The following is a 26,918-nucleotide window of genomic DNA, read 5'->3' as shown; positions in this document are numbered from 1 at the left end:
ATCACCCCCCCCCATCATCACCACCACCACCCCATCACCACCACCCCCCCATCATCACCACCCCCATCACCACCACCACCTCCATCATCACCACCACCCCCCCATCATCACCACCACCACCCCCATCACCTCCATCATCACCACCACCCCCCCATCATCACCACCACTCCATCATCACCACCCCCATCATCACCACCACCACCCCATCATCATCACCACCCCCATCACCACCACCCCATCATCATCACCACCCCCATCACCACCACCACCCCATCATCATCACCACATCACCATCACCACCCCCATCACCACCACCCCCATCACCACCCCATCATCATCACCACCCCCATCATCACCACCCCCATCATCACCATCATCATCACCACCCCATCACCATCATCGTATCGCTGTCACAAGCACCACTCTCCTCCCCCAAAATGGGTTTCAAACGCGTCTGGCGGCCCTCGTAAACACTGACGGGTGTCTCGTCGGCGGCGAAAGCGTCACCGGTGAGGGGGGACAACGGCGTTACGCCGTCGACTCAACCTCTGCGGCCGGTGGCGATTAAATAACAAACTTTGGTGAATTCACGATCCCAAAACAATGAGTCGAGTGCCAGGGCGGCCGGCGCCGCCGCTGTTTGACACCCGAAGTCCGTTAGGCGGCCCTCGTACATTTCCCACATCGCTTGGGCTCGCAGCCGCCAGCCTACTGGCCGGCTCGCGTCACGTGACGGGCGCGCCGGCCAATGGCGAGGCGAGGATCGCGTATCCGCGCTAGGGAATCCGAGCCACCCCCTCCTCCCTGGAAGCTCGCTCCGTGGGTCTCCCCCCCCCCACCCGCCCGCCCCCCACACCCGCCCGGCCGCGTCCCGCCGAGAGCCGCGAGGTTTTTCCTTTGAGGCGAAATTTCGTCGCTGACAAAGAGTCAATCTCCGATGTGTGAAACTAGCGCGCGCACTACGAGCTTAGCGGGATCGATAAGACGCGCGTCGCGGCGTGTGTAAGGAAAGGGGGGGCCGTTAACCGACGCGTCAAAATTTTGTTTTGCGAAATTCTCGATTCAACCCTCAATCGCCGCGGCCTACACCGAAGCACCGCAGCCTCGCTCCCAGGTCAACTCTCAAAATCGCGCGAGCGAATACAAGCGGCAGGGCTGCGAAGCGATCACTCGACGATCCCGGCTGTCGCCGAGGGCGTTTTTAACCAAGGAAAGTCGTCGCGGCGTCGGCCGCCGTCTTCGTTCACCTGCGAGGTTCGGCCTAGTCCGGGCCGGGGCAGCCTCGGCTTCGCCTGGCGGCTCTGCCCGCTTGGGTGGTGCTCGGGCCGGCTGGGGAGGCGGAACCGACCGGAGGCGCCATCGCTTCAATCCCGTCGGTCTCCCTCGTAGTGAGTACAAGGGAGTTCGCGTTTGTATGGGTGACTTGAGTGGAAGGCTTGGAGGTGGATTTCGGTGTGCGGTGAGTGAGTACCGGCGTTTGTTTGGCTCGGGCAGGTGTATTGGAAGTTGCGGCTGCTGTCACGCGAGTACTGCGCTAGTGTTGTTAGACACAAGGCTTGGCTGGTAGTTGTTGGTGTGGTACGTTAAAAGTGGATGGACGTAGTGGTAGTAGCAGTACGAAACGGTAGATGTTCTGAGTTAGCTGCGTGGGGTATCGACACAGTACGTCTGTGTTGTGCTACTCTATGAGTAAAGTACGTTATTGTTCCAGGCCTCTACCAACACGCAGCAACCAGCGTATGTGTTGCATGCACTCTATAGATGTGCGTCGTGTTTAACGTACGTATCTGCGTAACGCGTGTGTGTGTACAGTATTTGTATGCATGTTCGTTGGTATTTGTGTGCTTATATGCGTATGTGTGTCGTGTGTGTATGGCGGCTCAGCTTTTAATGAGCATTTTGTGCGGTGTGTGAACATCGGCACGAGGGAAACAAAAGCGGCCGGGCGTGGTTCCGGCCACACCAACATCATTGCGCTCTTTCCCGGTCTTAATACAGTACACGCTGACAGCACGTGCCCCAACACCCCTGGTGAGGCTAAATGGGGCTCTCTGTCTTCAGATGAACCGTGTTTGTTCTTTGCGCATTGTTTCAATGTTTGAGTGTTCATGTCAGCATATTGTGTTTGTGATAATTTGTTATTTCATGTCGTATGCTCTTTGTTTTTGCATGAGGATATCCACTGTACAATCTTCAACAATGTTCGCACGGCGATTGTAACTCTTGATTCGGGTTATAGCCTTACTATGTCTGTTGTTCAGCACAGCTCCTATTCACTAGAATATTAGTTAATTCTCTTGCCATGGTCAACGCCACCATCATCTTAACTCTGGGGTCATATCTCAGGGGTTGGTACAGTGAGCACTTCCCGGTCAGGCTGTACTGATTTCTGATTGGAAAGCAGCAGCACTGGTTCCATCAAACACTATAGACGCGTGCTTGCCATAGGCCTGCAACCAAATCACCCGGAATGTCAGATCTCTGCTTAGATCTCGTAAGCTAAGCAGGGCCTGGACGGTGCTTGGTTTGGGTGACCACCATGCATACATCAGGTCATTCATTGTGAGCTGCTGCGGAGCGTCGTGTGTTGGGCGACAGATGGCAGTGCAGCACAATCCATTGTATCTTTCTGCCGTTCTTTCTATGTTACCGAGAGGCAAGCTTTGGAGTGCCCTCCACGAGTCCCGCGACCATTGGGACGAGAAGACCTAAGAGTAGTAGGTGGGATACAATTAGGGCGGCGCTATTGATCTCTGTGTGAGTATGTGGGCTCACTGTGTGTCTGCTGGTCTCTACGGGAAACTATGGGTTTCTGTACGATTATGTAGGTCTCTGTGTGAGTCTATGAGCAGATGGTGAGAGACTGCGAGGGCAGAACTTCCGAGGCCGTGTGTCGGCTGTGCAGCAGCTGCGGAACTAGTGGAGAGTAGAGATCATTGTTGGCGAGGAGCTGCGGTGGGTGGTGGCATCGATGGCTTCGGCCACGTTGACGGCTTGATCTTCCAGTGCTCACATGTTCATGCTTCCCCACCTTTCGCACTCCATGCTGGTCAAGTACCAATGTTAAGGATATGCATGTATAGTAGCGCTGCTTAAGTGCCCCGGCATCTGAAAGCTCATTGCTTCTCATCTCAACCATTCGATGGTTTGTTTATTTTACCCGAGGGGACTACCTGTCAGGAACAAGATAATACAAGCCTGCAAGTAGGCACTTCTGTCAGTAGGGGGAATAATGTTCTTGGTTATTCAGATGAAGTCCTTTGTTATAAACTTACAACATTTTACTCCGTGACGCCAGCTCACAGGTCCGACTCTTTGAACAATGTCGCCGAATCTTTATCGTCCACTGTGATGCACGTGTCACCTATTTTTGGTTTAATGCACCTGCATTATTAACCAGGGCAGCTAGGGGATTGAACTGCAAAACTCGGCCATGGTTGAATAATATGAAGCCTTTTCTCAAGTTGAAAGCGGATTGTGCTTTTTTATGTCCATTAACTGCCGTGCTCTACAGGTGTTTACATATCCACCTATACCTCAGTCCCCAGAGAGGCAGATGTGACCAGTTCTACTGTACTTGTTTTAGCATTGGTATTGCGGGACAGTGTTGCAACTATGAATTTTAAATCGTGACGGCCTCGGTCTGGTTTAGTTGGCGAATCGGCCCAAATGTGTCGCGGTTTAGCTATCGCGGTCTGTTGTGTAACATTCACAGAGGAGCTGAGCAAAGAGTTTTTTCGAGAATTGTCACAGCATGAGGAGGGCGGGTGGCTCAGAGGTCCGTGAAACTGAGCCAGCAATACTGAGATCCTGAGTCTGAATCCAGGTTTCAGCCGCCTGTGATTTAACCAGGTTCTCGAACCTCCTGAGTTAATGGTCTCAGCCCGGTCTCCAATAGCAACACCCACACACGCAAAAAAAACCCATCACGTTAAATTTGGTTTTGCATTTTATTTGGATAAATTCCAGGTCTGAGAATTACAAATGTCAGCCATGAGACGAATATTATTCTCATTTGCAGGATAGGTAGGAAAGTGCTGCTCCTACACAGGGTTAGAGGTCACTTGAAGAAGGGATCTCAGAGGTAGCTCTGTGATATCTGCTTCCGAGGGCCATTCTCCAACACAATGGGTTGCGCACTGCTTTGCGAGATATCTGAATGGATTCTTCGGCTCGCGATGTAACACTGAGAGCACAGTCGGGAGAAAAATAGCAAAAGAAGTTGGTGATAAAAAATATAGTTCACATTGTCTGAGTCACGCACTTGTCTGTGAATGATGCGCATCTCTGTAAATCCAGGCTGTAGAGATTATCTTCTGTTTGTGGTCTCGAGATTATCTCTGACCTGCAGACTCCACAAAGAGACATTCCGTACTAAAGGCCTTATCCGGGTGTTTTAATCGTATTGCTCGCAATGCCACTTTGGAATATCAACTGACGGGCAGGTCCTCATGTTTGGTAAGCCATATTTTCACAATCATCCATGTATTATACGTGTTGGTCATTTGGAAGGTAATTAAATCCGAAGTTTATAGAAAATATTACTCATTTATGGAACGGGTCAATGGTTTGACAATTACGTACCAATACCGTCCCAGTGTGGGTGAAAGTGTCGATTTGTCTGCGTGCCCATGTTCAGCATCCGTTCCCAGGTTTAACTCCAGTTTGGTGCAACCATTTGATCACTGAGGCCGCTCGACAAAACCGAAATTCCTAAGTTTCAAATTGGACTGCGTTCATGAGAGCGTCATCATGACCCCCTTTACAGATGGATGGATGGAATGAATGCATAAATGCTTTAAAAATAAAAGAATACATTTAGAGGAGCATGTATAGGGTGTATGTGGGGGTGGATGTTTTTGTGTGTTTTGGGGAGCAGTTGTTTAGCGAACCCGACGACCTGAGTTTGATTCCCCCTCGTGGCCAATACCAGTGACGGTTATCTGAACCAGTCCTGGGCCTCCCTTAGGCCGACTTGGCCTCAAATGAGTACCTGGTGTGGTGTGTAAACATCACCACTGGGAGACAAAGGCGGCTGGGCATGGTGCTGACCACTGACCCCCTTGTGCTCTGTGCCGTCCTTCATAGGTGCTCGGGAATAGCACTTGCCTCGAAAGTCTGTTAAGGCTAACAGTGACGAATATCTGAAGCGTTGTTGGGCCTCCCCTAGGTCGACTCAGTCTTAAAATGAGTACATGCTGCGATATTAAACATCAACCCTGGAGAGACAAAGGCGGTCTGGTGTGGTGCTGACCGCCTACCGCCGCGTGTGCTGTGCCCACCTTCATAGGCGCTCGCTAACAGCACGTGTCCCAACAGTCTGTGGAGGTTACATGAGAGGATCTTTGTGCTTCGTGTGCGAGCAGCGGGCGGTGGACGTGCTGGAGTGGACGGTGACGCGGATGGACGGGGGCGTGGGGGAGCTGGTCACCATCAACGGCCACCACGCTGCCATGGGAGGCACCGGCGACGACGACGATGGGGACGGCGGCGCCCAAGCCCAGGGGCACGCGCTCGACCCCTACGGCACCCAGGTGTGTGTTGTGTTATCGTGTGGTGGGTGCTCGTCGTGTACCGGGCAGTGCCAGGAAAGGAGCACAGCGTGGCTCCTGTGCAGTTGGTGGCAGCCGCTCACCAGCAACGACGAAGGACGGAAAAGCGACGCTCAAAACACTGAGCGGAGCGCCAATTTGGCTAGAATGCAGCGAGGCGGCGCAGTGGGAAGCACAGGTGGCGCATCTGCTGGTGATCTCGGTCAAGGCATGGCACCTGGGTCTGTCCCGTGACCTACTGCCCCCAGCGAGTCTTCCACAATTCATGTGACGGCATCAAAGTGCACCTAGCCTGGCACAAGCGCTGCGTTGAGGTCACCATCACTTGGTGCCAAATGGCGGCTGTTGTTACCATGGACAAGTGGAGAGTTTTTGGGGAGTGGTTAGCACGCTGCGGTACAAACTCAGCGACCCGAATTCGATTTCCGCTCACAGCCAATACCAGTGAGATATTATGCGGCCATGCTTGGTGCTGGCCACACCACTCCCCACACCCCCAATTAGCATGGTTGGCTACGTAAGGTGCGAAAGAAACACAACATACAAATGTACGTGTGCCGTTCCGGCCTTCATCGATGCTCGCTAAGAGTGCTTACCCCAACGGTCTGTTGAGGCTATTTGGAGGATCTTTGTGTTACCATGGAAACCAAGTGTTTCTCATAGTTTGTAATAATATATGGTAATCCAGCAGCAATTACTTAACCAGCGTGACTCTGCTGAAACCCAGAAGGATTAAACCTGTCCAGAGTTTACTTTTACTTATAAATGGTTTGAAGAAAATGTAGGTCAATTTAACACAGATCTCAATGTCAATATGGGCCTTGAACCAGTGCTGGTGAACTGCCATTTGTTTATAGGCAAGGCCCCTCTCAGGTATGCGCCCGAGTGCAACGGAACACTATAATACAGAAAGGATTTTATTCAAAGTCACCATTTCCTTGAGCCCCGTGATGGCCTGTGCCAAATCGTCGGCAGGACGGTGCATTGGAACACTCATGCCTCAAAGCAAGAAAAACGTGGGTTTGAATCCTGCCCCGGGCGCCAAGTTCCGTGGTTTCCTCCCATAAAAACAAAGCAATGTAATCAGTATTGACCAAAACATGCCGGTGCTGAAAAATTACCTGCAAATCACATTGGGGTCACACACAGCAGCAACATCGCCCCTTACTGCGAACGTCCACTCCCGAAACTTATGTATGTTGAACTTCTTCCGCACCGTACGTAGCCAACTGTGCTAATCGGAGGTGCGGGGCAAGGACAACAAACTAAATACAAAAAGCAGTTTTAAAGAAATGAGTTTTCATTCGATATTTAAAAGTGCATCACTTCGATGGCTTCCTTTTATTGGAAGGAAGAGCGTTCCAGACGGCCGCAGAAGTGAATGCTAAAGCACGCGATGCATTGACCGTCTTTGTTGGATGGCCAGCCAAACAGTGTTGTGAGACTCTGCGAGGCTTTCCTGGGTGACCTAGCTTAGTAATTAATAAACTATAACACACCGCAGCCGTGCGGGAGGGCGAGTCGTGGCCGCCGCTCTCCGGCCTGACGTGACGATCGCGGCCGCGTGCGCCGCCCTCTCCCAGGGGATGCTGGAGGGCGACGACTCCTCGCCGTCGTCGGGCGATGACGACAACGCCTACGACGACTCGGACATCCTCAACGCCACGGTGGCCGACGAGGTGACGGCCCACCTTGCCGCAGCCGGTGAGAGACAGAGAGGGAGAGAACAAAAAATCCTGCCGCTCAATCGAGCTCTGAGGCATTGGTGCACATGTCCTTTATACGGTCCTGCAGAGCCGGTGTTGGGAATTCCACATTTCTGTGGCAGGGGCGAGTCTCCATAGGACAAGCGCTGTTGTTTCTTTCCCCACAAAGTGGTACTCATTTTATCGGGATTCATCAGGATTTGAACTCGTGATTTTCCGGTTGCGAGCCACTCGCTCCACCGCCGAGCCAACTCACGGATTCCCGTGGCACAGCCTGCAAATTACATTCCAGCTGGTAAGACAAACTAAATTTAATACAATGTGAATGAAATGCAACAAGCGCACAAAGAAGCATGGAGGGATGCATGCTGGGAATTTCGCCCAGAAGCAAAAAGACGGACACGCGGATTGGAGGACGTACATACGTAGTAGATATATTGACTTCAAGAAAACCTAAGTGGGCTTGGCAGGTCACGTCACATCAAAGGGATGTTTACCGGTAGTCGTGATGCAGTGGCAGTCGTAAGAGGGAGCGCGCCCGAGAGGACGACCACCGTGCAGGAGGAGCGATGAGATCGGCACGCGTGCAGGTGCTGTCTGGATTTAACAATAGGTTTCACCCTTTCTGGCAATAAAACAGTTGTGTTAAGATGTTAAAACACGAAACATATTCTTTTTTCAAGGAATCCTGTCTGCATTAACCACACGTACTTGTGGTGAACATGCAAACAAAAAAACATGCTCTGATATAATATATGCATTGTCTTTGAAACTGATTGGTCCACACCAGAGACAGCTTTCTTTTGAGCCTAGTCTCAAAGTGTAGCCTAGTCTCAAAGTGTAGTCTCAAAGTCTCAGACAATGCATATATTATCAGAGCATGTTTTTTGTTTGCATGGTCACCACAAGTACGTGTGGTTAATGCAGACAGGATTCCTTGAAAAAGGATTCTGTTTTGTGTTTTAACATCTTAACACAACTGTGTTATTGCCAGAAAGGGTAAACCCTATTGTTATATTTTGATACTGGCAAGAAAGGTCCCGTATTGCTGTGTGGATTGTTACGTCGCAGGATCGTGAACGATGGCAACGGGCTGGGAATGCCTCCGTCCAGCAGTGAAAAGATCACGCATAGTGAAGAGTGTAAAGGCAAAATAATGAGCGCGGTGACTCGCTGGACACGAGGACCGGGCTAACCCCGGTCGGGCGGCTGAAACCCGGATTCACACCGAGGATCTCGGCGGTGCCGGCTCCGCTTCTCCGGCTCCCGAGCCACTTGGCCTCCTCGCTTGGGTGGCGTCGTAAATCTAAAGGAGGGCGGCTAACGAGCGGCGCTTCCTTTCTCCGGCAGGACCCGTGGGGATGGCGGCGGCGGCCGCCGTGGCGACGGGGAAGAAGAGGAAGCGACCGCACATCTTCGAATCGAACCCCTCGATCCGTAAACGACAACAGACGCGGCTACTCCGGTGAGACGGGGTGGGGGGCGGCTTCATCTCCGCACCATCTCACTCGACTACCACCTCGTCGCACTTCGGACCCTCCTCATCATCTCACTTAACTCTCATATGTGTGCGCTTGTGCGTACGTATTGATATTTTTTGGTGTTTCCACCGTGGTGCTTGGTGGAAAAAATTGGTAGATAAAAGTGCCGGGATTAATGTACACCTATGTGGCTATGGGTGATTTGTGTTTGTGGTGCGTGTTATAATTAATGTAGAGTGCTGTACAGTACAGGAGGTACAGTCGTGTGTAGGTGTAGTGGAGTGTGGTGTAAAATGCAACAAGTTGGCACAGTAACGAGCACATTTGGTGCATCTGCCAGTCATCTGCGTCGGTCCACACACAACTCTGGGGACCTGTGATCTACTGTCGGCAAGCTTTCGACACTTCACGTGGCCTCAAGGTGCACCTAGCCTGGCACAAGCGCCGCCGTGACATCATCGCCACATGGTAGCAAACGGCGGTTGTCGTCGTAGGGGGATCTGCGTGTTTATTGTGTGTGGCTATGGAGGGATCTGTGTTTGTGGTGTGTGTATGTGGCTATGGAGGGGAGATCTGTGTTTATGGTGTGTGTGTGTGCCTATGGAGGGATCTTTGTTCATGGTGTGTGTGTGGCGATGGAGGGATCTGTGTTTGTGGTGTGTGTAGGTGGCTATGTGGGGGATCTTTGTTTATGGTGTGTGTATGTGGCTATGTGGGGGATCTGTGTTTATGGTGTGTGTGTGGCTATGGAGGGATCTGTGTTTGTGGTGTGTGTATATATGGCTATGGGGGGGATCTGTGTTTGTGATCTGTGTATGTGGCTATGGAGGGGAGATCTGTGTTTATGGTGTGTGTGTGTGCCTATGGAGGGATCTTTGTTCATGGAGTGTGTGTGGCGATGGAGGGATCTGTGTTTGTGGTGTGTGTATGTGGCTATGTGGGGGATCTGTGTTTATGGTGTGTGTGGCTATGGTCTGTTGCTCCGCACGAAACTTCAGGTCTTCTCGGCCACAGTCATTCCCTCCCTTCTCTTCGCTTGCGAAACGTGGACCCCCCCCTCATGGAACATCTTCGCCAGTTAGAAACATTTAGGCTGGCCTGCCTACGATCCATGCTGGGTTTAACCAGGCTGGATTGTGTGAGGAGCTCACAAATCCTTGAAAGATTTGGACAAAGTCCCATCGGTGAGCTCCAACGGCAGGCAAGGCTGCGTTGGCTGGGTCATGTAGCCCGCATGCCCAGCCACCGCATGCCTAAACAGCTTTTGTTCGGCCGGATGAAGCGGGCTAAACAGGCACGGCACGAGCTAGAGAAGAGATGGAGTGATGTGGTACAAGAGGATGTGGAGCTGAGTGGACTTGCCAATGACTGGTACCAGTGGTGTCAAGATCGGCCTCTGTGGAGGAGGCTCGTGAAAGACGCTAATGCGCAGTTGGAAGCAGTCGCCCTCTAACAACAACGGAGATCGGAGGAGTGACGCTCACAACGGGTGGAGCGCTGGGTGGCTAAAGCACAGCCAGTTGGCACAGTAGGGGGCACAGGTGGTGCATCAGCCGGTCATCTCAACCAGTCGACCTGTGGCACCTGGGTCTACCCCGTGACCTCCTGCCAGCGGGCTTTCGACACTTCACGTGGCCTCAACGTGCACATAGCCTGGCACAAGCGTCGTGGTGAATGGCAGTTATTGTTGTTATGGAGAGATCTGTGTTTGTGTTGTGTGTATGTGACTATGGGGGGGATCTGTGTTCATGGTGTGTGTGTGTGGCTATGTAGGGATCTGTGATTGTGGTGTGTATGTGACCTTGGTGTGTTGTGTGTGCGCGCAGAAAGCTTCGGAGCGTGATTGACGAGTACACGACGCGTGTGGGGCAGCAGGCCGTGGTCCTCTGCCTCTCGCCCTCAAAACCCAACCCCATCTTCAAAGTCTTTGGAGCCGCGCCACTCGAGAACGTGGTGAGTTCCGCACTTGGACGCATTGCGTGCCAGCACAACACCGGCCGACCAAGTGTCTGGCTGATCGACCAACACAACCGACGGGCCGTCTGGCTGCCCGACTGTGCATCGGTGTCTAGATTCATACTCTTTGGTTCTATTCGGTAAAGTCACGTAAAAGTATAAAACAACAAAAATAAAATAAAATTAAAAAATTCACGACGTTTCGGCCACAACACATGTGGCCTTCATCAGGTGAAGGGACCAGACTGTCTCGAGGACAGCGCTGGAGTGAACACAGCCAAGCTCAGACCGCGACCTTTAAGCTGTGTGAGAGGAAACAGAGCGCCTTGACAAAGGAATTTACGTGACTTTACCGAATAGAACCAAAGAGTATGGATCCTTGCAGTCACGAAAGCTTCAAATCTAGAGGTGTCTAGATTGTAAAATCTAGCTGCAGGCTTCTGGGCACAGTGAGTGTAAAACCACTCGTGCTGTCGGAGAATGCTCGCGGTGGTCACGAGCTCACACAGACATGGGCTCACCCATAGACTCACACAGGGTCCCATAGATTAAGACTCACATGGGCCCTAAGTTCCCACAGAGATCCATAGACTTACAACCCAATTATTCTTCCGCTAGTCTTCTATGCTGCCTGGCATGCGGTTGAGTCTTGTTACCGTGTTCCCCAATGGCATTTCACGTGCATTTCTGTGAGTGTTGAGGTCGTTGTCTCGGCGGCGGGTGTCTGCCTGTCTGACCATTTGACCGACTGTCCGACTGATAGACAGACAGATCGGCCGAGCGACCGGCTAACAGAGTGTGTGACGTTTGTCAGGTGCGCAAGTACAAGAACGTGATGCTGAGCGACCTGGAGCTGGCGCTGACGGAGCACGCGCCCACGCAGAGCGACCTCCACCCCGAGCTGCCGCCCCTCACTATCGACGGCATCCCCGTGTCCGTCGACAAGATGACGCAGGTCAGTTGGAAGTGTGGGGGGTGGCCAGGTGGCAGGGTGCGACACTAACATTGGCGCAATCACACCGACCGAACAGCTGAGCGTCTTGACCAAATCAGTGAGGAAACCAGGAACTGGGGGAGGGGTGGTGGACAGGTGTGCGAGTGCAAAAACACTCGGGGGCAGCACTTGGATGAATCGCATGATGTAATAATGTGACGGCGTGTTCGTGCTCACAAAGGTCGTGTCACCAGATGCCGTCGGGAAATGCCTCGGAAGGGATTTAATATGTGACGTCATTTCCGGAGACGTACTTTCCGTTCAATCCAAAACCAACACAAAATCGGGATCGTACAACATTTTTTCTCTATCCCAATTTTTGTATTTTTAAGATTAATATAAAAATCGGGAACGCATCCCTTGGTGACGCTCAACGTGGCACGGTGCATGCGGGAAGTGCAGCACCCGGCGGCGTGTGGGTCAGAGGTCACTTGAAGGTCCCCGTCTCGTTTGTTCCGTCTCGTTTGTACCACTAGTTCAGGCCGATGTGTGTTGTGGACAAGGCGGGGAGCATCGCATGTGCAATGTGTTGGGCACATGGCCTGGGTGCAGGCTTATGGATGGGAGTCGTGCCTTCCTGCTGTTTTTGAGCAGCTCGCCTCTGCGTGTGGTGAAATCACCCGCGCCGCCACGTGTGTCGTTAGTCATTGTTAAACGATAACCGGTCACCGTTTTCAAAATCGGTTACCAGTTCCAGCGGGATTTTGATTTAAGCTTGCACCATTGCTTCATCTGCCGCGTGGGGAGGTGGAATCAAGCCTGCGAGCTCTCGATTGCAAGTCCAGCGCACTGCTGGCCATGATCCCACCGTGGCAGCTCCCCCCTTCTCTCAGTCACCGAAACACATCGTGTTTATTGCTCTAGATGTTTCTGTCTGTACAGCACGGGTCACCAGGGTTTTACCAGTTTTCTCTTGCGGTCACCGGTTATGACAAGGACCCTGGTTGTTGCATCTACTCATCCGCTAACGTTCACTTGTGCCGTCGGGCAGGCCCAGCTGCGGGCCTTCATCCCCGAGATGCTGAAGTTCTCGACGAGCCGCGGGAAGCCGGGCTGGGGCAAGGAGACGTGCAGGCCCATGTGGTGGCCGCCCGAGGTGCCGTGGGCCAACGTGCGGTCGGACGTGCGCTCGGAGGACCAGAAGCAGAGGGTGCGGAATTGTCACTGTTGCTGTTCACTCGCCCGCGCGTTCATAATTTTCGGCAAATTACTCAAGCGATGGACATGCTACCGTTCGGCCATAGCGCCACCCAAATGGGGGCTGCTAGGCCTTGGCACCGACTCGCTGAGGGCCATTAATATATATGTTGAACTTAATAGGTTCAACTTCTTTCACACGGTGCATAGCCAGCCGTGCTAATCTTTGGTGCGGGGGAAGGACAACAAACTAAACACAAACGGCAGTTCTAAAGAAATAAGTTTTCCAATCTAGATTATTTAAAGCGCGTAGCTCCAGTGGCTTCCGAATACCGGAAGGAAAACCGTTGCAGGCGACCGCAGAAGCACATGATTAAGCCATGGTACTGCCTCATTGAGGGTGATGACTTGGCTGAGCGGTAGCGCCTCTTGTTGCAGAGGGATAATAGTTCGAATGCAGCGGCAGCCCTGATTAATTCTGTGGTGTGTACTAAACGTGTTAATCGGAGGTTCGGGAGAAGGTCAGCAAAAAACACAAAAAGCACTTCTTAAGAAATTAGTTTTTAATCTAGATTTAAAGCACACAGCGTGTGCGGACATTAAAGATCCCATGACATTCGCAAGGGTAGGCCATTGTGTACCGGCGTCACGGTCCAAATTTTCCAAATGACAAAATTGCCCGCAAATCACTCGATGGGGATTACACGCACACAGCAGCAATCATCGCCCCCCCCCCCCCACTCCTACTGCAGGACCCTCCCGAAAAAGAGTCGCAAGACTCGGTGAGGCTTTCCTGGGTCAACGAGCGAAATAACAATATTAACGATGACTGGTGCCCGTCCCCCACCAATGGCGCGCAGGTGTCGTGGACGCACGCCCTGCGCACCGTGGTGAAGAACTGCTACAAGCACCACGGGCGCGAGGACCTGCTCTACGCCTTCGACGAGTCGGCGCTGGCCACGCTGACAACGCCGCACGGCGCCGGGGCCGCCTCGCACACGCTCACCGCGCAGCTCGTGCACCCGCAGGCCATGGTGCAGGCCATCAGCCCCGACGGCGTCGTCTCGCTCATCCAGGTATGCCGTAGCGGTCACCCCCGGGAGCCCCATGTGGTTCGGGGGGGTCGGCACCACCCGACGTTGCAAATGCTACCAGGGTGCCGGCCGCGCCTGTTGCCATCACCGCGGGTGGTTTTCGCCACGGCAGCATTGGCAACTATTGCCATCGTGGGCGGTAGAGCCGAGACATTTTTGGGCGACGGTCTGCTTCGCCCCTGCACAGCGCAAGACAAAGGCGGCCAGCGGATTTACAGGGGCCCTTGACTGCCTCTGCTGCAGACTTGTAGTCAATCGGCCAGAGCAGAATTCGATACCACTCGTGGTGGCAGATATTTAGTGATACCAGTTTGTTTTCGTGGCTGATAGAGGCGGGTTGTGTGGGAACGTGATTACTACTCGATGTTTCTGCGGCATTCACTTTGATTAGATATTTAAGAGAATATTTAAGGATGTTGGTACAACTCATGTGTTGCCGACAAAGTGGCACCAACAAGTAGATTGTTTGGTCCGGACCCATTGACTATAAAAGCACATTTCGTCACATCCCATCTCAGCCGATTCCGTGCGCCGCTTCTGTCTCGCCAAGGGGAGCTCCTCAACGGCAGCCGCCCCTGTGCAGCACTCGGCGTTATTCTAATCACGGTCGCTGAGCACAGGCTCAAAAATGTCAATTTGTCAGCAACAAATAGCACTATTGAAGGAGTAATAGTTTGTCTGTTTTTTTGCCATTGCGTCTCTCTGTGTCTCTGTGTGTGCCTGCACCTCTGGTTCTCTGTGTCTGTCTCTTTATGCATGTCTCTCTGTGCCATCACATGTCTCTGCACGTTGGCCTCTCTGTGCATTTGTCTAATTGCGCCTGTCTCTCCGTGTGTCTCGGGTCTCTCTGTGTGCCATCATATGTCTCATCGTCTCTGTGACCGTACAGGTGGACGCTGGCACGGCTGCTGCCCTGGCGGAGAGTGGGGAGCTGCCCCAGACGGTGACGGTCACCCAAGTCTCCTACCCTCCCAACTGCTCCGACGGGGAGGTGAGCTCCCAGTGGCATCTCCATCCTGGGCACTGATCAGCAGCAGCAGATTGTAACTACAGGCAGACCTCGCCCAACGCGGGGGTTGCGTTGCCGGAAAATTTCGCGTTGGGGCGAAACATGCATTCATTGAAGCCGTGATGGGCAAAGGTTTTCCTCTACATTTTTATTATTTAAGAGTTTTTTTGGTAGAGCCACCCAGATTTACGTCAGGGCATCTTGGCAGTGCCTCACGCGCAAATAAGTGACTTGCTCATCTCAACGCAGGTGCAGCCCCAGTGGCAGCTGTCTCTCTGCGGCACAAGTTGTCTCGACAACTGTCCTGCAAGCGGGCACCGCCACTCTGATTGTTGCGTGTTTTCCAATCGCGAAATTCGCGGTATGATTTTTCGAATGACGTCACGCGTTTCGTCAACGTGCACCGTGAAGCAGACGGCGCGAAGTTTTATTTACATTTTAGCGCACTGCAGTAATAACCATGGCGGCCTGCCGGACGAGAACCGCGAGCCTCTGCAACAAGCGGCGATTGCGCCACTGCTGGGCCACATCAGCAACTGTCGCTTTTAACTAAAATAATGACGCAATATTTTGTGTGTGTTTGGCTTGTCCTCCTTCCCCCGCAACCTCCGATTGAGCACGGTTGGCTACGTACGATGCGAAAGATGTTCACCATACATTCACATACGTGCTGTGTGCGCAGTTTCTGTAGATTCGGAGAGAAACGATGAAACAGCGGGAAAGGCAGCCAGAGCCGTCGCCAACAACCTCTTGCGGTCCAATATTGGGATGTTTTATCAACTCCATGAAATAATGTTTATACATGTGAGAGGAAACCGCGGCGGGTAGGCAACAACCCCAATCCCCGTCCGGTTGGAAATTAACTCACTTGCTGTACTACCATACCCCGCGCGCGCCAGCAGGTGGCGACCTTGCAGCGCAGAGGGTTTGGCGAGTTTCTCAAAGTCGTGTGATCCGCACAAACCCCGGCTGTTGCCGTCACAGTACGGAGCTACAGGCCCTGTGCAGCAGAGCCACCGGCGCTCGGGCAGAAATCATTGAGGCTTGCAGTGAGGGGTGCCGTGCCTCCGCGCCTGTGCAGTCTCCACGCTCGCTTGCACTGCTCCTCCGCAAAGCGAGAATCCCCAGGGCAGGGCACGTCGCGGCCATGAGGGTTTGTGGTGGAGACGAATGACACAGTGGTCGGCAACGGAGGGAAAAGCGCCTGGGAATGCGTCCCAGCGCGAGGAAGGGGCGATGGGATCAGCCCGTGGGTTAGGAGAGGGGCATAACGGTTGGCGAGATGCTAACGGCCTCGCCGAGTGCGCTAGAGGTCGTGGGTTGGATCCTGACGCACTGTACAGGGTGCTTCAAACAAATGTTAATACTTATATGGGGCTATCGTTTGTTCTGGAAAAAGAACGGATGATACACGGTGACATGATAACAAATGTACGTTAATTGCATCAAAAAGTCAAAGAGTCTCCCACGTGTTCTCCATCGTTGTCAACGCGTGCCTGGAATCTTCTCCAGGTGGTCTCCAGGGCCCGGAGGCAGCAGCACATTTCTTGTGGTCTTGTTGCAAATTCTCAAAAGTGTTAACGTCGTTTTTGAATCGCCCTGTATATTTCGAGTTTGCCTGTTTCTCTCTGTGGTCGTGTGGACTTTGTTTCCAGGTCCTCCGGATTTTCCCTCCACATTTAGAAATATGCGTTTCAAAGTATTTGGCTGCTATAAGTTTCCACATCATAAGGCACTTTTTGTTGAGCGTTCATTTGTGGCCAGGTCACTTCTGAAAAAAGAGCTCAGTGGGCCTTACCTGGTAAAATGAAAATATAAGAATAGAAATATGAGATGGATTGTGACACCACAATACCAGGAGAGATGGTGACGGCTTTGTGTGTTGGTTGAAGGTGGGTGGGTAGGCGGGCTGGCGGACAGAGGCCTTCATCCAGCAGTAGATAGATCACGGCGGACACTGACGACGCCGATGGTGTGTGCCGCGACCAGGTGGGGCGCGACTGGACGACGCTTCACAACGCCGAGATGACGCTTCACGCCTCGCAGGACGCGTCGCATGCCGTGGCCACCCTCGCCGAGGTGGCGGCCGCCTCGCAGCGCGGCGACGGCGGCCGCCACCCCACCACCGTCACCATGGCAATTAACAGGTGCGCGTCCGGGTGTGTGTCTGGTGCCCGTGTGTGGGCCGTGTATTGGCGGAGTTTTGCCGGGCGGTTTGCGAGCGTGCTCTTGTTTGCTGACACGGGGTGGTTGTAGTGGTTGCAGTGCTTGTTGTGCTTGTGACACTACAGTGACGACGGGGCGGTTGTAGTGGTTGTTGTGACGGTGTGTTCTGTCTGATTGTTGTGGCCGCGGCGATGCAGTGACGGCGTGGTGCACGCCGTCACGACGCTCTCGGAGGCGTCGCTGCAGGACGGGCAGCTCGTGCTGTCGGGAGACGGGACCACGCTCACCACCGTGCACCACCACAACGGTGAGAGCCACGCTCACCGCACCCACCGCGCCCGCCGCACGCCACGATAACCCCCCACGCCGCTCATTGCGCTCGCGAAGCGTGCCGCGCTCACCGTGCCTCTCCGTGCCCTGTCCCCGTTTCCCCTGTGGTCCCCTGCGTCTCCCTGCGTCTCCACACCCCCCCCCCCCCCCCGTGCATCCTGTGTCTCACTGCGTTCCCCCCCACCCGCCGCGTGTCCCCGTAGGCATCCCGATCCCCGTGAGCGTGTACCCGACGATGTTGGGCGGCCACGCCGTCACCGTGACGCCCGTCTCCACGGCGCACGGCGACGTCGCCATGGAAACCTTCACCGTGACGCCCGTCACCTCGGTGCTGTCGTCCAGCGGCGAGTCTATCACCATGGAAACCAGCTCATCGACCAAGATCTCCATGGTTACGCCCAGCATGGAGATCGTGAGTCTGAGGCCGACTTAGCTCTACGTGGAGACGCGTGGGATTCGTCCAAGCGAAATGGGAAAGGAAACCGTGAAGGTGAAAGGGAAATGGAATTTTGAATCGAATGGACTCAGTCGCTCGACTTCCCGGCACAAGAGACTCTACCAGATCATGTGTGTGCGTACGCGCGTGTGCGTACGTGTATGTGTGTGTGCACGCAGCCTCAGTCTGTTCATCCGCACAAAGCCAAGAAGTTTTTCCTCGCCGCCACGCTTCCAAATTTGACAACAAAAAAAAGTCTACAAAAATAAAAAGCTGAGACTTCCGAGTGAATTGCGCGCGGCACGAAAAACATTTTGTCCGGAGAGATTTTCCGCCCAAAGCAAACGGTGAACATGAGTTTTGCGAAATGGAACATGGACTCCGAACGGACGTTGATTTTGGCATTCATATGTTTGTTTATTTCCGCGCAATATGCAAGGGGGGGCGGTGAAGCAGAGCACGGCGGAGAGCCGATCATCCAGCGGCCGCCACACGCTCCGACTCTGGACTCAGAACTCATCATAATTAATTATTACGTTAGGGTGGGGGGTGGGGGATGCTCCCCCCCCCCCACCGCACACGTGACCCCCCCCACCTCCATATTTAATGAAGTTCCAGAGCAAAAAAATCTGGGGGCGAGGAGGCAGGGACTTTCTCTCCTGCACCTGCGGTGTAACCCATAAGGTCCAGCGAGATCGCATTGGACATTGCCGATTTGACGATCTCGCTTGGCGCCTCCGAGCGTTTGACACAAACGTACGTGGGCGGGGAGATGGGCTCCCCTCAGACCCCCGCGACACACGCAACCCAGGACCCCCCCCCCCCCCCACGCAAGTAGGACCGCTTGCGTGGGGGGGGGGGTGGGAGGCGGCCGGCGGGGGATGGAGTGACGTGGGCGGCCACGCTCGCCCTGGCGCCCGTCCGTAGCCCGCGGCCGGCGCCGCGTGTCGCTGTAAATGTTTTGCTCGATCGATGCGTTGTGTACAGTCCCTTCTCCCCGTTATGCGGTCTCTCTCTCTCTGTGTAACATAGTCCGGTGACGTACGTCTTTTGTAGGTTTATTTTATTATTGTTGTTAATATTGATGATGATAATAAGAATTTTGTTATTGTTTACTTTGCGTTTTTCGTGTCATTTTTAAACTAGCAAATCACGTGAATTATACATGTTTATAAAAAAAAAACCTGTCCCCCTGTCTTTTGCAAACCATTGTATGCCCAACTTAAAATAGAAGCGTTTTTTTTCTTTTACATCGTTGAGGCGTCACCTCACCGCACCTGTCAGCTCTGCCTTTTCCGTCGTCGCCACCACCATCGTCATCATCCACGTGCTATCCACTGCTGGGTGAAGGCCCGCCTCCGTCACCATTCCTCACGCGCTTGCGATGCTGTGATCCATCTCCTGCGCGCGAGCCGATCTCGTGGCTCCCATCTCCGCGCTGGTCGGTCTCTCGGGCCGTGGCAACACCCCCCTTCTTGGGTTGCCGTTCCGTCGCCAGCCTTGTCCGTCGACCGCCGCACCCTTACTCGTAATGCGCTCCATTGCGGCCCACTTTGCTTCGTAACGGCGCAAGCCAATTCTCCTCCTACCCATATCTGTCCCTTCGTGTAAAAAAAATATATTAAGTATTTATGACGTGTCGCATTGGCCGCACGGCCTTCTGGGAGTGCGTGAATTTGAGCAGCGTTGGTTGAGTTGAACTAGGACCTTGCCGATAAAACATCTGGCGGATCACCAGCATTGGTTCAAGCCAAGCCTGACTGCTGCTGAGACCCTCCCGACGACAACGGTTTTGCTCGTGTTGAACCGCTGCTGCCGAAATTATGGACTCCCAGAAGGCTGTGTTGGCTGATGGGGATGTGTAATAACAAACAAACGTGGAGCGACAGGTATGGGAAGGAGAATTGGAGGCTTATTTATTTTGTTATTTATATTCTCCACAACTTAACGCTAATTATTATTTTGCACTTTCCTTCACATTCGCTATGATGTCTCTCATTTGCATTCTCCAAATTTTTGAAACCCCCTCCCCTTTCATCCCTGCTACTTTTACCGACCGTTACATTAAAGTTCCCCGGTACGATGTGGTGTGGGTTGCCCTTATTTATGCGAGCTTTCACTTCTTCTCGCATTGCGTTTACCTCTTCATCAGCGACGCTCGTCGTCGGAGCGTTTGCCTGAATTATCTTAAAACTTCAGAACCTGGGTGTCATCCGAGCGGGAACACTTGATTCCCAGAGACTAACACTCTTGCTCTATTACTCGCTCTCGACTCTCCCTCTGCAACAGATGTGGCACTCTCCCCCCATTCATCGAGCCGGTACAGAGACCCGCAGAGATCCACAGAGCCCCACGGACTCGCACAGAAGCCCACAGACTCCCTCGGACTGCCCTATAGACTCGCACAGAAGCCCACAGGCTCACACTGCGACCCATACACAGAAGCTCATGCACCCACAACCTGACACCCATCGATTCGCACAGAAGGCCTACATGACACTCGCACAGAGCCCCCCATAGACTCGCACGGAAGGCCATAACGCCCACAACTGAGACCCATCCATGTGCCCTCAGGCTCCCCGCCATCTGCTCGTCGGCTCTTCCCTTCCCCCTCGGCGGCCGGATTCGTGGAGACCGCTCCGATGTCGCCCACCCAGCGCCGCCGTGACTCGCCCGACCGCACCCGCGGCCCTCGCCCGCCACGTGCCCGTTTAAATAATTATTGCCGTGGCAGTTCTGGGTCGCATGTGCAGGGGGACTCCTCTACTTACAAACGAGTTAGGCTCCAGAGGTCTGTTCGTGTGCGCGTTCGTAATTCCGAACACGTATGGCATGTACACTGAACACGGGAAATGGCTTTCAAAGTTGTATAACCTGTAGATGTAGATGCCACTGTTTTTTGATGTTCTGCAGATGTAGAAGATGCCACCACCGCCATCTATTGCGCGGGATGGTTGAATTTACGACTCTCAGTCCGAACGGGCGACTGTTTGTTCGTTACTCTGACAGTTCCTAAGTCGATTGATCGTAATTAGAGGAGTCCCTGTGTTGGAACTTCTTTCGCGCCGTACGTAGCCAGCCGTGCTAAACGGAGGCGAGGATTCTTAACCCGTAGCGTGATACACGGGACGACACCGGCATTCCATTTGGTCAATGTTTATTTCACATCAATAGAAAACGCGCAAGGAGAACGAACGCCGAGACCTGGCTTACTGGCTCGCTCGCTCGCTTGGGCGGCTGGCTGTGTATTTGCGTTTTCCCCGCAGTTCTATTCACGGATTGTCGCAGAGAGAACGCAAACGTTACCTCGTTTAAAGAGCGAAATCATTTATGGCGGAATTAGTTAGGGGTTTCTTTTTATTGTTTGTTGCAAATGACATTAGACGGAAATGGATCTCGTGTTTCTTACGGCTGACAACACTTGCAGCAACTTGCAATGTTTGGATCAATTCTTTCCTACGCTTGCCCATGGCAGCGGCAGTAGCAGCATGGTTCGGGAGCTCGATGCCAGTATCGAGATCTGCTCGCCACGACGAGAGGGCTTCAGGGGAGAGAGAGCTCGTGGCCTCAATCGCCTTCATTTTAAATACATTTTTACGTGAGCTCACCTCCTTTACCAACACCGCCGCGCTTACAACAGAGCAACTGGTAGTTAGCCGACGTTCCGGGCACGGGCCCTCCTTAAGAGCAAAGAGAAAGCATAAATATAGCCGGGCGGCGATGGCTATTAGCACACGTGGCCGCCTGCAATCCGGCGCTGTGGAGGCGACAAGGGTTGGTGGATCACGCACAGATGGTGTTAAACTCCCTTCCCGTGGGGGTCGAGGAGGAGCCGTTCCCTGGCTCTGGCAGGAAAAGGGTCTTCTCCACCTGCTACGTCTCTACGGGATAGAGTGTTTTGCCCTCGCACGCCTGAGTGTTTTTTTCCCTTCTCTCCGGGTGCTCCGGTTTCCTTTGACGTGTAAGACGACTCATTAATTGGCTCATCTTTATATGGAGAGGACCGCGAAAATCCGGGGAGGAATTTGGTTCCGGCTCACCACCCATTTGCTGTCTTCGCGCCTGTCCGGGGTTCCTCCTCACACGCCTCGAGTCACTCTCTGCAAGAACGAGCGAATACCGTGCGGGTTCCAAGTTTGAATTATTATTATCATCATCATTGAAGTTTGACTCGTACCCGATCGAGTTAGCACCAAACGTCTTCTCTTCCCTAGGGATGAAAGCAGGTCCTGGCGAAATCCCTCTTAAAATTTGGGATTTAATATGAACCGTAACTTTAGTCAAATATTTCACGTGGAAAATGGGCCTCTGTGTGAGCCTGTGGGTATATGGGTCTCTGTGGGTATATGGGTCTGTGCGAGTCTATGGGTCTCTGTGGGTATATGGGTCTGTGTGGGTCTGTGCGAGTCTATGGGTCTCTGTGGGTATATGGGTCTGTGAGTCTCTATGTGTATATGGGTCTGTGTGTGAGTCTATGGGTCTCTGCGGGTATATGGGTCTGTGAGTCTATGGGTCTCTATGTGAGTGTGGGTCTCTGTGGGTATATGGGTCTGTGGGTATATCTGTGTGTATGGGTCTCTGTGTGAGTCTATGGGTCTCTGTGCGAGTGTGGGTGTCTGTGGGTAATTGGGTATCTGTGTGAGTTTATGGGTCTGTGTGAGTCTATGGGTCTGTGCGAGTATGTGGGTCTCTGTGTGAGTATGTGGGTCTCCGTGTGGGTCTGTGCGAGTCTATTGATCTCTGGTTTATGCATGTACTCTATGTTAAACTTCTTTCGCACCGTGCGGTTTAATCACGGGCAGCGGCTGAAATCCGGATTAGAACTCCGGGTCCTCGGCGGTGCCGCTCAGCGTCTCTGTCCTCAAGAGCCATCCGGCCTCCTCGCCCCTCGCCGGATTTAAACCCGCTTAGTTGAGGCCACGAGCGGATTAACGTAGTTTGGGTTGGATGAGCGCACACAGTGAACGCAGATGCACCGAGCGCAGCGCTCATGGACGCATTTGCGTGCGAGAACGCGCGAATGTCACGCCACAGAATGAGCAGGCGACATCGTCTCCGTCATCCCATGTCCGACCCTGCCACGGAACAAGTCCAAGTTTGTTTAACGCATCCCACCCGGCCACGCACGGCCCCGTGTGTGGAAGTGCACAATATCAGCGGCGTTGTTTCAACACGAGCAAAACACCCGACCAAAGGCTGAATGTCGAAACCGGTCCAGAGATTTTGCTGCTGAAATACAGGGCGCTTCAAAAAAAGAAATGTTTAACACTTCTGAGAAATTTGCAACACTAGCACGAGAAATGCGCCTCCCCCGGGGCTATGCAGATCACCTGGAGAAGATTCCAGGCACGCGTTGACAATTATGGCGAGCAAAGTGGGAGACTTTCTAAACTATTAACATGACATTTGTTATCATGTTCCATTTAAAAACGATAGTCCCGTATAAGTGTTAACATTTTTTTTAAATACCCTGTAAATTGTACATATCCGGAAAGCTGTGTGGCCGATGAGATGCGTAAAATATATATACTTTTTTAAAGTGCAGAGATAGGTATGGAAAAGTTGAACGTGTGTGCACGCGCGCCTCGCTAAGAACCCGGCGACACGAGTTCGATTCCCGCTCACGACCAACACCCAGTGACGATTATCTGAACCGGTGCTGGGCCTCCCCTAGGTCGACTCAGCCTCAAATGAGTACCTGGTGCAGTGTGTTAAACATCGCCACTGGGGAGACAAAGGCGGCCTCGGAGTGGTGCCGACCACCCCCCCCCCCCCACCACGCGTGCCGTGCCAGCCTAAATAGGTTCCTCGCTCACAGCAACTTGCCCCAACATTCTGTTTAAGGCGACACACACGGATGGTGGTGGTGGGTTATTTGTTGTGTGCGAGTGTTGCCATTACTCGCTGGGCAAGCCGCGTGACACGGCAACGTGAGACGGGAGCGCTGTACACAAACAGCTGTGCGTGTCGCCTGCTGTCTTTGCCGATACAGCTGGCCAGGTGAGGCACGTGCCGGCGGCGAACCGGTGGGGAGCGGTGGCGCAGCGGTTAGCGCTGCGCCGCGGATGCGGTCGAGCCGAGTTCCGATTCCCGCTCACGGCTTACCGACGGCCGGTGGCGAATTATCTGAAGCGGCCTTGGGCCGTCCCACTAGGTCGACTCGGCCTCGACGGAGCTCCTGGCGCGGTGTGCAAACATCGTCACTGGGGAGACAAAGGCGGCCTCGGAGTGGTGCTGGCCACCCAACCCTACGCGTGCCGTGCCCGGCCTTCATAGGTGCCTCTCGCTATCGGCAACTTGCCCCAACAGTCTCTTAGGGCTACACGTGGGATCTTTGTCTTTTGTGTGGAGCGGTGGTGCAGCGGAACCCGACGACACGAGTTCGATTGCCCGCTCACGACCACCAGCGACGAATATCAGAAGCGATCCCCCCCCCCTATAAAAAACGCAACCCTGCTGCCGTGTGAGCAGCATTGGGGATACAAAGACGACCGGGCGTGGTTTATATTCACCCTGGCCAACCACGCCTCGGTTTTAGCCGTGCCCGGCCTCGCGAAGCAGCACTTTGCCCCCCTAGGGGCTGCTGTCGGTGTCTGCACGCGAGCGTCTTTGTCTCTCTCCGCGGAGCGGGTTGAGTTCGCGGAGGAAGAGGAGCGCGTGAAGGAGGCCGCTCGAGGCAGTGGCCTCGCGTGCGCGTCCCTCTGATATCCGATCTGTGTGCGAGTGTGTGAACACCATTGTCTCTGCGTGTGTGTGTACACTGTTACGTGTGTGTACACCATTCTGTGTACACTATTCTGTGTGTACACCATTGTGTGTGTACACCATTCTCTGTGTGTACACTTACGTGTGTGTGAACACCATTGTCTCTATGTGTGTGTACACTGTTACGTGTGTGTGTGTGTACACTGTTACGTGTGTGTACACCATTGTGTGTGTGTACACCATTCTCTGTGTGTGTACAATGTTAAGTGTGTGTGTACACCATTCTCTGTGTGTACACTTACGTGTGTGTATGTGTGTACACCGTTGTGTGTGTACACTGTTGTGTGTGTGCGTGTACAATATTCTCTGTGTGTGTGTACACTTACGTGTGTGAGCGTAGGCACACCATGCTCTGTGTGAGTGTACACTGTAAAGTATGTGTGTACACCATTTCTCTGTCTGTGTGTGTACACTTACGTGTGTGTACACTATTCTCTATATGTTTGTACACTATTCTGTGTGTGCACTATTATGTGTGTACGCTATTATGTTTGTTAGTATGTACACCATTCTGTGTGTACACTATTCTACGTGTGTACACTATTCTACGTGTGTACACTATTCTACGTGTGTACACTATTATGTGTGTGTACACTATTCTACGTGTGTACACTATTCTACGTGTGTACACTATTATGTTTGTTAGTATGTACACTATTCTTTGTGTGTACACCATTCTGTGTGTACACCATTCTGTGTGTACACCTATTTTATGTGTGTACACTATTATGTGTGTACACTATTCTACGTGTGTACACTATTCTACGTGTGTACACTATTCTACGTGTGTACACTATTCTACGTGTGTACACTATTCTGTGTGTGTACACTATTCTACGTGTGTACACTATTCTGTGTGTACACTATTCTGTGTGTACACTATTCTGTGTGTACACTATTCTGTGTGTACACTATTCTGTGTGTACACTATTCTGTGTGTGTACACTATTCTGTGTGTACACTATTCTACGTGTGTACACTATTATGTGTGTAAACTATTCTGTGTGTAAACTATTCTGTGTGTACACTATTCTGTGTGTACACTATTATGTGTGTGTACACTATTCTGTGTGTACACTATTCTGTGTGTGTACACTATTATGTGTGTGTACGCTATTCTACGTGTGTACACTATTATGTGTGTGTACACTATTCTGTGTGTGTACACTATTCTACGTGTGTACACTATTCTGTGTGTACACTATTCTGTGTGTACATTATTCTACGTGTGTACACTATTCTGTGTGTGTACACTATTCTACGTGTGTACACTATTCTGTGTGTACACTATTCTGTGTGTACACTATTCTGTGTGTGTGTACACTATTCTACGTGTGTACACTATTCTGTGTGTACACTATTCTGTGTGTACACTATTCTGTGTGTGTACACTATTCTACGTGTGTACACTATTCTGTGTGTACACTATTCTGTGTGTACACTATTCTGTGTGTGTACACTATTCTGTGTGTGTACACTATTCTGTGTGTACACTATTCTGTGTATGTACACTATTCTACGTGTGTGTACACTATTCTGTGACTATAAGACGCTCCGGACCGTCTGATGAAGACCGCTTGTGTTGCGATCGAAATGCCGTGGGTTTTTTGCTTTTATTATTTTCAATTTATTATTTTTTCATTTCATTTTATTATCTGTTATTTTAATTTAATTTTTTATCTACGTGACTTGACCGAAAGAACCAATAATATGTTTAATTTCACCAGGTAAGGCCCACTGAGCGATACAGCTCTTGTTCATAAGCGACCTGGCGACCACAAATGACAACTCAAAGTTGCTCATCATCACGTGGACAATCATAGCGGAAGCCACGGACTCGAACGCACCTTGATTCTAAACACTAAAAATCACTCGTCACACCCCTCCCTCGTCCACACCCCTCCCTCGTCACACCCCCTCCCTCGTCACACCCCCTCCCTCGTCACACCCCCCTCCTCGTCACACCCCTCCCTCGTCACACCCCTCCTCGTCACACCCCCTCCCTCGTCACACACCCTCCCCCCACCCCCTCCTCCCTCTCCCGTCCCCCCTCCCCCACCTCCCTCCCCTCCCTCCCCCCTTCCCCCTCCCACCTCCTCCCCTCCCACCTCCACCTCCTCCCTCCCACCTCCACCTCCTCCCTCCCACCTCCACCTCCTCCCTCCCACCTCCACCTCCTCCCTCCCACCTCCACCTCCTCCCTCCCACCTCCACCTCCTCCCTCCCACCTCCACCTCCACCCTCCCCACCCCACCTCCTCCCTCCCACCCCCACCTCCTCCCTCCCACCTCC

General features: G+C 52.7%; 1 protein-coding gene across 2 annotated transcripts; it reads left to right on the top strand.

Moving 5' to 3' along the window:
- The first annotated feature begins 820 nt into the window (after positions 1–820).
- LOC116952325 (nuclear respiratory factor 1) lies at positions 821–19,944 on the top strand. Of its 2 annotated transcripts, none has more exons than XM_032971571.2 (12): positions 821–1,388; positions 5,367–5,534; positions 7,136–7,256; positions 8,609–8,723; positions 10,566–10,692; positions 11,510–11,650; positions 12,681–12,839; positions 13,687–13,902; positions 14,810–14,911; positions 16,919–17,076; positions 17,293–17,402; positions 17,629–19,944. In XM_032971571.2, the coding sequence occupies exons 2-12, from the start codon at positions 5,403–5,405 to the stop codon at positions 17,856–17,858; spliced, it is 1,611 nt and encodes a 536-aa protein (XP_032827462.1). In that variant the 5' UTR covers positions 821–1,388; positions 5,367–5,402; the 3' UTR covers positions 17,859–19,944. The 2 variants fall into 2 exon arrangements, with proteins under 2 accessions (XP_032827462.1, XP_075930350.1); XM_076074235.1 differs by lacking the exon at positions 821–1,388 and adding an exon at positions 1,399–2,955.
- Positions 19,945–26,918: the final 6,974 nt, after the last annotated feature.

This window comes from Petromyzon marinus, chromosome 46 (assembly GCF_048934315.1).
Source record: "Petromyzon marinus isolate PM22_M1 ecotype Great Lakes invasive population chromosome 46, UKy_Petmar_22M1.pri1.0, whole genome shotgun sequence".
In the NCBI taxonomy this organism is placed as follows: Eukaryota; Metazoa; Chordata; class Hyperoartia; order Petromyzontiformes; family Petromyzontidae; genus Petromyzon; species Petromyzon marinus.
Note: the sequence above shows the minus strand (reverse complement) of the source record. Positions and strands in the feature narration are given on the sequence as shown.

What these genes read in the sequence shown, in the direction of transcription:
- LOC116952325 (XM_032971571.2), top strand. Translation starts at nt 5,403, where the DNA reads ATGGACGGGGGCGTGGGGGAGCTGGTCACCATCAACGGCCACCACGCT. An exon ending in GTCACCATGGCAATTAACAG is followed by an intron (nt 17,077 to 17,292) that starts GTGCGCGTCCGG and finishes GCGGCGATGCAG; the next exon opens with TGACGGCGTGGTGCACGCCG. An exon ending in CACCGTGCACCACCACAACG is followed by an intron (nt 17,403 to 17,628) that starts GTGAGAGCCACG and finishes GTGTCCCCGTAG; the next exon opens with GCATCCCGATCCCCGTGAGC.